Here is a 13,700-nt window from a genome sequence, read left to right on the forward strand (position 1 = left end):
AATAATAACATTTGACTGGATAATCTTTGAAATCTTAGTTTTTCAAGTGTATTGACCATTTACTTCACAGAGGAGGTGAGTGAAGAATGCACACCATTGCTAATGTTCGAATCCTAAAAGAGCAATAACAAAATAGTACCTTTCCCTAGAGGACTCTGAGGGAAAAGCCTCCATTAACTCACAGCATATGAGTGCTTACTTTTTAGTTATTCATGGCTTGTGCATAAGAAGAAAGAGAAGTAGAATGGCAGAGGGTGTTCTCTGGGTGTTTGGTCCTGCACTTTCTGTACTAAGAGCATGTTGCTCAGGGAAGATATATGCGTTAAGTATTATGTTATTTTTTTTTTTTAATATGTCATCTGTATCTGATGCTCATCAGAATTTCAGAACTATTAGAATAATAAAGTTACTTCAATCCATACAGTGGTGCATGGATCTAGCCACTGTTAGTCTCACAAATAGACTGCCAAGAATTAATAGGAAAAGGTTGTGCTGGGAGCCTAGTACTTTGTTTACTGAGTCCTTTTTCCTTGGTGTCTACTCCTCCATAGGTACATGTTGATATTTCAACCAGCTGCTTTTGTCTCAAGGCATGGGAATTAGTAGCACAGGAAATCAATCTCTAAGGGTGTGTGTGTGTGTGTGTGTGTGTGTGTGTGTGTGTGTGTGTGTTTGTGTGTTTGTGTGTGTGTGTGTAAGTTGCTATTTCTAAGTAACTTTTCTAAAATGAAGATTACTCACATTCTTTGTCTTTCCTAAAGATTTTTTGATTGTATTCTGCATAATTCACTCCTTTATTTTGACTAATTTGTGTACATCACGAATGCATTTTTCTAGCAGTGAGATAGTAAAGAAATTACTTTGTTCTTAGTAATTTGGGGTAATTTCTGATATTTTAATGGTCTTAATCATTATTTTCTTTTTCAGAGTGAATGTAAAGTAGCAAAATTCCGTGATTATGAGGAAAAACTCATTGTTTCTGCCTGGTATAACAAGGTATGTTGTGTTTCTGCATTGTGTAAGATTAGGCTCTGTTGATCACTTCCTTGACCAGAATAATAGAAGGACATATGTTTTCTATTAATACAGTACAGTTGTGTTATGAGATCCAGTAATAGAGAAATACCTTCTCTCACCAGAAAACCAGTAGCCTTAACTAGAGTACTTTGTCTGTGAGGCCATAGATATATCCAGCTGCCACCTTCCAGATCTGTTTGCTAAGCTCCTCTGTGTAATGTGTCTGTCCAGTTATTATAGCAATGCTTCTAACACACATACAAAATTGCTTTGGAATTTTTTCTTGTTACAATTAAACTTTGCTCTGGCATGTTGTTTTAGGCTGCTGTTTTTAATGGTTTAAAATTTAGAGGATTAAAATAGAGGCAGTTATTTTAGTGTCTTCTTCCTAGTATTGTCAGACATAGAAGAACCAGCTTTGGAATCCTTAATTTTTTTCTCTGCTGATCAGGAAACCATTATCCTGCTAGGATTGCTGTAACAACTACATTGCTTTCTCATGTTAGTTATTTATCTATTTCTTTACTCAGAGCCTGGCGTTTCAGAAACTGGGCATGGAATCTCGGCTTGTGAGTGGCACCGGCGCGTGCAAAGATGCTGGTGCAGGGGCTCCTGCTCGGTCCTTCTTAGCACAGCAGCGACACATCACCAGTACCCGAAGAAACCTCTCTGTTAAAGTCCCAGCCGTAGCATCTGACTAGTCTGCAAAGCAAACACGAACAGAAGTGCCTCAAAATGTTTTGTACCCCAAGAAACTACCCGATGGAAAACAAAGGTTAAGATGCTTGGTAGCAGCTAGTTTTGTTTGGATTTTGTTTTGAGATATGGTCTCCTATACCCCAAACTGGCACTGACTTTACAGTGTATTCAAGGATGACCTTTCCATCTGATCAGTCCTTTCCTCGCTTTCTGCATGCTGGGATTAATTGTTGTGTACCACCATATTGGGTTGATATAGTGCTGGGGGTCAAAACCTGCACTTAGGTCAAGCCATCTCCCAACTGGCTACATTCCTAACCTGGGTATCAACTATTTTTAAGTCAAAATATGTCAAGTTAACATTTAAGTTTACTCTGGAAACAAAATACAAAATCAGCTCTGTCTCTGGGCAGCACTTTTGAGTAGTTGGAAGTGTAATAAAACAAATATTTGTCTTGATAGCATCAACGTGTGGGAAAACAACTGCATATTCCAGCTTTATGCTTTCAGTTGTAATAGCAAGTCATTTAATTTAGAAAAAGTAATAGTTTGTCATTTAGTAATATATCTAGATTTGCTTTATGGAAAGCAGCCTCCAGTAAGGCATGTGGAGAAGAACTGTGCAAGGTAATTTCTTTGACCTGGTTGTACAAAGCTTTCTTCTACTTGCTAGTCTGCCCTCAAGAGGATCCTTTGTCATGCTGTGGAAAGGAAAATGCATGGAAGACTTTACTGTTGGAATGACTTTGTCCTGTAAAAGCAACTGATTAGACATTTGCAGTTTCTCTGAGTTGTATCTCAGTTTGTACATGTACTGCTGTGAATGAAGTCTTTGGAGGGCTTGACTGAAATGGTAAGGTGGGAAATAAACTGGTATTTCTAAGAGGTACCTTTCTGTTGGAAAGCAAACTAGAATACATATTGAAATATCCATATGCTTTTGAGCATGAAATTGTTTTGGTCTTTGTTTTCAAAGAAGGGGTATGTCATGTATAATTCTGTAAAGAAACAATGATGAAACAGCTTAGGACCAATTTGGTTTCTGCTTACCTCTAGGAATTTCTGGAGCTGGATTCGTGGCATTCAGTTCATTTCTGCCCAGGGTTGTTCTTTTCAGAGCTGTTACTTCCTAATTTGGGGTCACTTTTTAAAGTCACACTTTGGAATATTAGTTGTTAAATCAGTATTGCTTGATGTAGCCACAAGTGGTTCATTCTTGTGTCAGACACATTTCCAGCACTTAGCAGCCACATTTCCATCATTGTTAAGAGTTCTGTTGTGATGCAGTGTCACAGTAAATCTTGGTTTTTGGTAACTTGGAAAAATTCTTTGATCCTTAGACTACAGAAGTAAGAATAATTCATTTCCTATCTAGAGAAGAATCCGATGGTGACAAGAGTGCAGCAAACACGGGTGTCGCAGCATTGTGTGTACACGGAATGTCAGCAGGCACTCTGTGAGGGAGTGTGCTTGTGGGCTGCATGATCCTTGATGGATCAGCTCCTCACCACTCCCCTCAGCATGAAAGGAGGATGCTAATATGTAAAACAAAATGGGTGTGAGCCAGATTAAACTGGCAGGCTGTAGAGCTGTGGTCTACACTTTATTCTTAGTCCTTCATAAATATGAGTATTGTTCTATTTGAAGTGTTAACTCATGTAGATAACTGCCTTTAAATCCTTGCCCAGTGACTTTTTTTTAACCACTTAACAATACAAGAATTTCACAGTGAATTGGGGTTTTGAGATTAGCGGTATCTGCCGGGATATTTTGTTTTATCAGGGTTCCTTCTGTTGACTACCTCTTAGATTTTGATGCTTTGTACATGTAAACTGTTGGTTTGCATTTTTGTATGTTCTTATGGTGTCTGCTTGCCTGGTGTCTTTTAGTGAAATAAGACTTTGGAAAATACTTTAGCATGCTATTTAAAATTTTCTAAAAATTGTGGCATTTGGGTATATTTTTGTTAATGAAGATATTGATGTTAGTGTTTGTATTTGCTTATAATTGAGATTTTACAAGTTCTCTTTTAATGGAACTTACTGTAAAAGATGAACTTCAATAAATTAATGTTTCTAGTATAATTGCTCATGAATTTCTAAATAATTAATGTAGCATAAATAAGGATATAAGGATAAGTTTTCTTTTCTTAATAAAGAAAAGGCAAATTTTCTGATTTTTCTAGTTTTAAGTAGAATTTCAAACATTTGATACATGTTTATACAAAACTATGTAAAGTTCTATATAATTGAGACTAATCACAGAAATTGAGGCAGTGATCAGGGTGATTCTTTCCCTGTGTGGTTTATGCAGTGAGACTGGTGCCTGCCAAGTATAAAGCATACGTGTTTCATCTGGAACCATAATTCTACAAATGTGTTGCAAGGGAGGATTGAATGTATAAACATGGAATTGACAAAAATTTTATGTCCCAGTGATTATAAACTTAGAAACAATTTTGATTTTCAAGTGGTTGTCCTTGGATTGATAATCATTTCTTTTTTGGGGATATAATTATGACAACTTGTTTATCTTGGAAATTAACTTAATGTATTGAGAAATAATTGAAGTTTATTTTTTGTTTCAGTGATTAAGACTAATTATTTAGTGTAAGTTAAAAATACCTTGCCTAGCCTCCTTTAGCAGAGTATCCCTTAGTAAGATCTGGTAGGTCGTTGATGACTGGATGTTAAACACTTCACAAACACATCTACTTCTGTGTAATGTACATCTGGCCTTTGGGAGTGATGGTGGTTTAGGCCAGAGTAGTGTCACTTTGTGTAAAAATAAATTTATATGGCGTGTTATACATACAGTCTTATTGTGATCTTGTTTATTGCACAGAAATAGTTTGGACATTTATAAAGCACAAGTCATCAGAGGAAATAGTGTGTAGTTACTGAATTTGAGGAAGTCTCAGTACAGTGTTTAGTTATTAAAAGGTCCTTTCTATTTTCTATGACAAATACTGTCACACTTGAAAAATAGATGCAATACTTGATTTATTTTTGTAAGTATTTAGAATATTATTTTAAATAAATGATTGTCAATATAACTGTGAAATGTTTTGAGTAAATAAACTTCTGCTTCTGTATCAGTTGGTGGTGGTGTTTTTAGTAGCTACAAGTGCATGTTTATTTCCTGTTTTACTAAAGGACCAACCCACTTAGACTGGTGAGCAAAATTGCATGAATTCAAGTCCGTTTTATTTGTGTGAACAAGGTTTATAAAGTGATTTTTGTGTGTCCTGTGATATGTAGATATCTTTTGTTAATGTGGACTCCAGAACATTTCTAGGTATATAATTTTAAGTAATCTCAAAATCCATTCTTGCATTATCCATTTATTAATAATTTCCTGAATATAATTCCTTCATTAATAACTTATTACATTACCTTGGGGGTTGGACCTCCTATGACTAGGTGGCAGAACCATGTAAGTTCTGGCCGACTGGATGTTAATAGCACTGAGCTTGCATATGGAGGATACAAGCATGCTCCCCCTAGCCCTGTGACCCCACAGCTTCATGTGCCCCTTTGGTACAGCTGAACATTAAAAAATGGGTCCCAGAAATCACATTTGAACCCATCAGCTGTGCACTTCTAGCCTAGGAGTCTCTTGTGTAAAGCCATTTCATATTGTATATTGTGTCCTTCACCCTAGCCATGCCTAACCTGTGTTTGTCAGCTGTAAAATGGGTTGTAGAAAAGCACAGTGTCCCATGTTCTCAAAACATGTCTAGGGAAAGCTCTGTTGCTGTTGCTGACTGATCAGTAGCTAATGATTACATTACCATTGAAATGTTCCAGGTATAAAAGGATAGGGACAGGGGCAAGGTGAAAGACCTGCCTCACTTTAGGTGATACCCAGGAAGTCTATTATAGGACTAATAGGACAAACTATTATAGGACTTAACTTCTCAACTGTAGAATATTGTGGTGACCCAACTAAAGGAAAGCATTTGGTTTGCTGATGTCTTGGCAGTTATGATACCACTAACTACACCGTATAAGTGTAAATTTGAGTCACATCAAGTTGTTTTGGGAGTTAGTTTGTAGCCCAAGTTAACTGGTTGATCATGGAGACTTGGAATGTTTCAGACCCAGAACTGAAATTATTTTTATCTATTTTAATAGTTACCTTTGTTGCTACTACCAGGTGTAAAACGTAGGTGTATTAGCAAATCAGTAACTAATACCAACCCAGAAGCTAAGCATGTCCTGGGTTCTCAAACACTTTTTTTCCCACTTTCTGCTGCCAGTTCCCTGATGCACTAGCCAGTATTTTTGGTAAATATACTGTGTATGACTGACCTGTAACTATACAAGTACATGCAGTGACTTTCACATTTCACAGTAAAATGGCTGCCTTTTAGAGAGCTGGTTTTTTGTCACACAGAAACCTGTGGAGCTGTGCTCAGTTTTCTTCACCCACTTCTGCCCTGTGGCGTTGATAATTTCATTAACATCTTCAAGTTTACGGGTTCCTCCTGCCAGTAGAGATACACTGCTAAGTCCTTGTACTAAATTTGAAATCTGTTACTTCCTCTTTGAGATTCTATAGGCTGCTTTGAAGCCAGTCTCCTTGCTGTGACTTTCCATTAAACATCTGTAGTCTGAAGTTTTCCTGTGTCCCGGCAGTCAGGACAAATCTTTTCCACTTGTGTCCCCAAAGTAAACACACACAGGCTTAATGTTAATTATAACTGCTTGCCTCAGGCTTCTCTTCAGCTAGCTCTTAATGTTTTTTGTTGTTGTTGTTGTTGTTATTTATTATATTTGTGTTCTAATTTTACACATCAGCCATGGGTTCCCCTGTCCTCCCCCCTCCCGCCCCCAACTCCACCTTCTCCCCATCCCCTCCCCTCCATTCCTGTCTCCTCCAGGGCCAAGACTCCCCTGGGGATTCATTTAAACCTGGTGGATTCAGTACAGGCAGGTCCAGTCTCCTCCTTCCAAGCTGAGCAAAGTGTCCCTGTGTAAGGCCAAGGTTCCAAACAGCCAGCTCATGCACTAAGGACAGGTCCCGGTCTTAATCTTAAATTAACCCATTTCTATAATTCTGTACTTTGCCACATGGCTTGTGGCTTATCAGTACTTTACAGCTTGCTTCTTCTGGCGGCAGTTGGCAGCATCTGCCCAATTCTGCCTTTCTCCTTCCTCTCTCTCTCTAGTTGGAATGTCCCATCTAACCTTATTCTGCCTCACCAAGGGCCAGACAGCTTTATCAACCAATTAGAGCAATACATATTCACAGCATACAGAATGGCATCATCCATCATTTCCCCTTTATTTCTATTCAAAAGAAAGGTTTTAACTTCCAAATAGTAAAATCACAAATAACAAAACATTTATCAAGCAAACATTATAGTTGTAATATCTAGTCTATTTGTATTTGGCAAAATTAAAGCAGATATCTTATCCTATATTTGTGAGTCTAAGGTTTCATATCTACCTTATAACCAAGGGAAACCATAATTATAACTATCTAATCTTCAACTACATCAAAGACCACAGAAGGATATAATATTACCTAAGTAAACAGAGCATTGTAAGCAACTTTCAAAAATCCAGAATGACAAGAGACAGCTGGCTACCAGGATAGTTACCCAAAATTCTTCTACAACGTTGGGGCATCCATTCTTCATCCTATAGGTCTAGAGTCTCTCTGAGTTCTCTCTGTGTCGTGTAGACTATCTGGCAGTTTGTTCTGTGAAGCAGGAACCTGAAGGACCTTCTCACCTTGTAAAGTTCAGTGGTCACCTTCCTATGGGTCTTGCATGTTCAGTTGACACAAGCAGTCAGGCAGTCCAGGCAAGAACAGTTTCTTGCCCAAATGGCTATTTTTGCCAAGAAGAAGATAAACTCCATATGGAGTGTCTTTGACACCCGTCTTTCTCTTTGAAGTAAATCGGTGCTGCCAGAGGCAGACATGTCTCACTGCCCAGAAGTCTAAGTTTTTAAAGCATTTTAAATGCCATATTCTGTAGGCCTTTGAAATGTTTGAAGATTACCTACCTAATTGAAATACCTAGAAAGCTTAACATGACTATAAGTTTGACTATTATAGAAGGCCAATTATTAATTTGTATTTCTTAACTATCCATTACAATTTAAATGAACTGCACAAACAATACATTAAACAAGAATAGGAATATACATACACTATAACAAAATTAACTTTAAATTTTTATCAATAAACTAAAATCTATACTAATGTAAAACATTTTAAACAAGTTGCTCTTTAAAAGTAGGTTCAACAATCCACCCTTTTATCCTATCATATTTATATCCTATATTTCTATATCATATTCCCCTTTCTTCTTTTAGAAAGAGATTGACTATGACCAATAACAATTTGTAGCCAACAACCTAAACAAAGACAAACATCCATAATCTATTATTTGGAAATGTGGACTTAGTGTTCTAGGCTACTTCCTGCTGACAGGGGGTGCTGGTAGTCTTATGGGGATCCTGAGAAAATTTGAGATAATGTTCAAGTTCTAGGAAGATCAGCTATAACCTCTGTTGATAGGTATCATTGTTAAAGTTCAGGAGATCTGGCTTGATCAAATCTGATCCATCTTAACCTGGAACAAATCCATTGGTTCTCAAGTTCTGTGGAAACAAAAGCAGAACCTCATTTTCAAAGCAACACTTTCTTAGACATAAATTTTGAAATTAAGATACCTTTAAAATATACATATTGATTTAACCCAGCAGCCTTTACAATTAAATATTTCTCTGCAGTTAAAAATCCCAAAGATAATATAATCCAGACTGTGTGATTTCCATCTTTATGTGACTTATTTTTTGTATTACTTTTACTGTCTATTTAAAGACTTTATTTTTTTTAAACTCTATTTCTTTATTAACTGTCTATCCTCCTTTTCCTTTTTTTGTTCAAGCCTGCATACATTTTTTACACACATTGTAAACTGTTTAAAGTCTTATTCCATTTGAATCTGCCTTATTGTGAATCTATAATCCTTCTCTGACCATGAGAGACTTTAAAATGCTAAACTGTGTGGCTAGGATGAAAAGCAGCAGCCGAGGCTGCTGACTCCGCCCATTTCAGCTTTTCAACCTGGCAGAGGTAATTCACCTCCAGCTCTGGGCCATGTGTACCATTAACTCTTGGAAGCAGCGGGTCTATGCCTCCATTAAAGCAGTGTGTAGCCTAGAAGCCTCTTTTTTTTTTTTTTTTTTTTTCCTTTCTGTACTAGCAAAAGCTAAATCTGCCATGCAGTGTGCAGCTTGGAGATGCCATTGTGTACTGTGGCAGGAATTCACCATGCTGTGCTCAAGCCTGAATGTTGTGTTGTCTGGCAGCGTGCATGAGACATGAAGTAGAAAGCTGTTTTTGGCTCAGTTTAGAATCACTTATTAAGTATTCCCAGGTTTCAGGTGGAAACTCAAGCCAACATATTGGGCACCAAATGTAGTCTAATGTTTTCTTGTGTTCAGGCTGGCCATCAGTCAGGACAAATCTCTCCCACTTGCGTCCCCTAAGTAAACACACAGAGGCTACATGTTAATTATAACTGATTAGCTCAGGCTTCTCACTAGCTAGCTCTTACATCTTATATTAACCCATTTCTATAAATCTATACTTTGCTATGTGGCTTGTGGCTTATTGGTGCTTTACATCTTGCTTCTGCTGGCAGCAGCTGGCAGCATCTGCCCAGATCTGCCTTTCTCTTCCGTCTCTTTCTAGTTGGAATGTCCCACCTAACCTTATTCTGCCTCACCATGGGCCAAACAGATTTATTAATCAACCAGTCAGAGCAATTCATATTCACAGCATACAGAACGACATAACCCATCAACATTCTTGCTCTTCCAGCATCAACTGCTCTTTATATTTTTTTTTAAAAGCTCAAATTTTAAGACTTTGGCAATTTTTCTGAATCCTGGAGATGTTGATTGTGCCTGTTTTTACTAGTGTTCTCAGTGCTTTTTGAAGGAATGGACTTTGGGATTTTCAAAATAGATTTTTTTTCCTAGATAAGAACTAGCTTTGTCAACTGCTTTATTAAAAAGGAGCCAAGGTAATTCAAAAGGAGCAATGTTAATCTTTCCAATGACTAGTTCTAACATAATTGAATTTTGGCTATAAAAGGATAACTTTAGGTTTCTTCACATCAAATCAAAGTTAGCATTATATATAATCATAAACCTTTCAGAAAAAGGTAGAGAAAATATTGCCTTAAAATTATTGTCATAAAGATTCATGTCCAAAGAAAGGGCAATAAAAAGAGTCTCAGACTGGGAGAGATATTTTAAAAACCATGTTAAAATGTATGGGTTTATAAAAAAAAAAACCAACATAATATACCTAAGATATTAGTCTCATTTTAATTTTTTTTGAAGTTATATTATTTCCTCCAACTCTTTGCACTTGCAAATTCATGGCCTCTTTTTCTTTAGTTGTTACATATATGCATACATATTCTTAAATACATAGCTACTTACGTGCTTTCTCCAGATGATGTAACCTATAGGTACATTATCTCAAGGCTACCACTAGGTATTGGATAAGAAGTTGGGGAGAACTGTTCCCTGGGGAAGATCATCTTTCCCTTTCTCCATGTTCCCCAGTTGCCCTCAGTTTTTGTCTAGGGTTGAGGCCCCATGAGATTTCTCCATTCAATGTTCTGACCATTGTTTTTGGTTTTGTTTTGTTTTGTTTTGTTTCCTCATCATTGTTCAGATCTTATGTAGGTAGGCAGCCCTATAGACAAGCCTTCATGGGTGTAGCCTCTCTGACATTTCTAGATTACAGTGACTGCAGCATGGTAACCTTTTAAAAGAGTTTGACTAGAGTTTACCCCTCTAGTCAATAGGGAGTGCATATTGTTCTGTGAGTTTTGTAAGGAAAACATCAAACAGCCTGGAAGAAAAATGTCTTTAAATTTACCAATGGCATAAACATGTACACTTACAGGGATAAGATTACTATATTTTGACTAAGTACTGGCCTTTTTTTTTTTTTCTTTTTTTTCTTTTCATTTTTCTTTTTTTTTTTTTTTGACATCTTTGGTCTTTACAACCATGGGCAAAGCAGGTGGGAAGTTATGCATTAATAATAGTCCCAAAGCCCCAGTACCCAACAACCAAACATTTATTTAGGGCATTGTATTCCCATTTTGAATAAGCTATGACTTTGTTTCATGCCTTTGTCACACATGACAGAGAAGAAAACATGTTGACCTGAGACCAAGCACTCAGGTAGCACCTGTAACTTTTACTCATCTTGACCAAGCCAATCATGTGGCCATTCTTGACTTTATCTAAGCATTCTATAAAATAACACATGAAGAAAGGAGTTACAAAGAAAAGTCATAGTGACTTTCTTTACCAAGCATTGTCTTTGGAGTGGATGTCATTCTGTTTTTCAAGTGGGCAGGAAATTAAGGGAAGCTGTTTACTTCAAAAGCAGAAGGTAACTGGCAAACCTGGGATTGTCCAGGTAGCCAGAGCTGCAGCCTAGTTCATCTGCCTCCCCAGGAGACAATTCGCTGGAGTCTTAATGTAGTGTGATGTGCATGAGGGTGTTGTGATGGTTTTGATCCTTGATGCATTTGGACAAAGAGAAGCCTCTGTTCTGAGCTTAGAAGCTATAGTAAACATCACTAGTGACTCATGCCAGCTCCTGAAGGCACCCTCTGCAACTGGCCCTCTCTTCTTGCTCAAGCTAATGTAACTCTTTCAGAGGAAGAAAAGCCTTTGATTTGCCATAGCAGAACAAACAGTTCATGGTGGATGCACAAGAACACAGTGTGACCCAGAAAGCATCCACTGGGGCTTCTGCCAGCTCTTGAGACAAGCATAGGGAATGCAAAGGGTAGACCTGAAGCAGGGAGCCAGCTGGGAACTAGGTCAGAAACCAAGATATCCACAAAGCCATGTTCCTCCACTGACCCTGGAAGATGGTAATGAAATTAGTCTGAGGAGAAAAAGGGCTGAAAAAAAAAGTAACAATCTCAATGGCTGGTCAGTCAGCATTTGTGGTTCTAACCTGTGACTGCAATCCAGGAAACATGGCAGCTGAATGCAAGGTTCTGGAAAAAAAAAAAAAAAAAAGAAAAGAAAAAAGAAAAAAAAAACTTGAAGAAATAATGGCCCAGATGTGTGCAGATTTCCTTAAAACTAAGCTCACAGGCAGGAGGATTTCAGTTAATCAGGAGAATATCTATTGCTAATAAGAAGCATGATATATTGCTGAGCATGAATATAGAGGGGAAGCAATTCCAAGGGGAGTCAGGACACCCCAGTTTGAATGACAGTGAACACCAGAAACAAGCTAGAAAGAACAAATAATGTTTCCAGAGAGCCAAGGTGAAAGCTACCAATATAAAATTGTATCCTAGGGCTGGAGAGAGGGTTTAGAACTTAAAGGCAATCACTGGCTGCTCTCCCAGAGGGTCTGAGTTCAATTCCCAGCAACCACATGGAGGCTCACAACCATTTGTAATGAAATCTGGTCCCCTCTTCTGGCCTGCAGGCGTATATCCAGGCAGAACACTGTGTACATAATAAATACATCTTTTAAAAAATTATACTTGGTAAAAAAAATTTTTAAAAGCAAAACCACATCTGGTCACAGAAGAGAGAGGAGGGAAAGGAAGTGGAAAGAAACTACGCCATTTGCAGCGTTGCTTTTCAAACGAGAGGTAAGGCACAGAAGAATCATGCTGGGGACTTTGTCAAAGCATCCTCACTCCAAAGACGGCTGGCAGTAAAGAAAGTACCGGACTGCTGTGGTTATGACTTTATACCAGTAAAGAAAGTACCGGACTGCTATGGTTATGACTTTATGCATGTGTATATTTATGCATGTGTATATTTATAGTGAATTGTCTGGGATGCCCATTTATTTGCATGTGTGTAAGTTCCATCTTTCACTAGACTGAGGGCTCTGAGGTGTTACGGCTCCTTGCCTCCCCTTGTTGATCACTGACTGCATCATACTCATAGTCCATGACCAGTAAGGGTTGTTGAAGTGACTTGAAAATACTCTAATTTGAAGCTGCTTTCAAGGTACAGCTCCATGCATTTTTACCAAGTATAATGTAATCTTACCAAATAAGACTATATGCTTGGAGTAGCTGTATTCTAGGATTCTGCCACATATCAGCACCTAATCAGAGTGAAATAAGGGAACATTTTCTATTTAGAAACGTATCTGGAGTTTGGCTTTGAGAGAGTGAATGGTCACTTGACCCCAGACCTTCACTTCTCATCCCTGTGCTTGGTGTCTGTTTACCCTGTCTTCAGTACCAATCCCATCAAGTTGCTTAGTTGGAGCTCCTTTGGGTGATGTATTTAGTGAACTCCCCCACAACAAACCCACCTCCCCAGCTCCTACTACAAACCCTGCCAGTCTATATGCAGCCTGAGCTCAGTTCAGGAACTTCAAAGCCTGATTTTACTGGTGTTAGTCATGGCCTCATTTTTCTAGAGATGCATCTTTGTAAGCAGCAAAGGAGGATAGCAAAGTCAGCCTCACATTTCAGTTCTTTTACCTGACAAGGGGAACCACAGGTGCCTCTCCCCACTAAAAACAACCCTTTGAGACACTCCTTCCTTGCTTGTAACAGCTAAGGTTGGCCCCACTTTCCCACATTTCTTAGTGTCACTTTAATGAGCTTTTCTCTGAATATCAACCAACCAGAAAGAAAAGTTCCATGGCCTCCTGGTACCTCTTCTTTTGAGCTATTTAAATTTCTTCAGTAGAGCCACACTGGGATGGGGTGAGTTCTTTTTATAGGACCTATTTCTGTGTATCTGGTTAGTTTGTTTGAACCGGGATCAAAATCAAAACTCACTGGATAGTCAGTGGTACCAGGCTTTCCATTTAGGGCCATGGTCTCTTTTGGTGACAAACTAGATCCAGTTGGATCCTGCCATTTCCAATACACTGCTTTTAAATACTCTGCTGGGGCCCAGTGATTAACAGCTGGTATGTAAACAAACAAAGCT

General features: G+C 38.1%; 1 protein-coding gene across 1 annotated transcript in view; it reads left to right on the plus strand.

Annotated features, from left to right (window-relative positions):
* The window catches only part of Hook1 (hook microtubule tethering protein 1), a 46,288-nt gene extending 41,475 nt beyond the window's left edge, over window positions 1-4,813 (plus strand). The window contains exons 21-22 of the mRNA XM_036178725.1: window positions 928-996; window positions 1,548-4,813. Of these exons, the coding sequence (XP_036034618.1) occupies window positions 928-996; window positions 1,548-1,718 (240 nt within the window). The 3' untranslated portion in view covers window positions 1,719-4,813. The remainder of the gene's footprint in view (window positions 1-927; window positions 997-1,547) is intronic.
* Window positions 4,814-13,700: the final 8,887 nt, after the last annotated feature.

The sequence above is a fragment of the Onychomys torridus genome, chromosome 2, assembly GCF_903995425.1.
Source record: "Onychomys torridus chromosome 2, mOncTor1.1, whole genome shotgun sequence".
Taxonomy (NCBI): domain Eukaryota; kingdom Metazoa; phylum Chordata; class Mammalia; order Rodentia; family Cricetidae; genus Onychomys; species Onychomys torridus.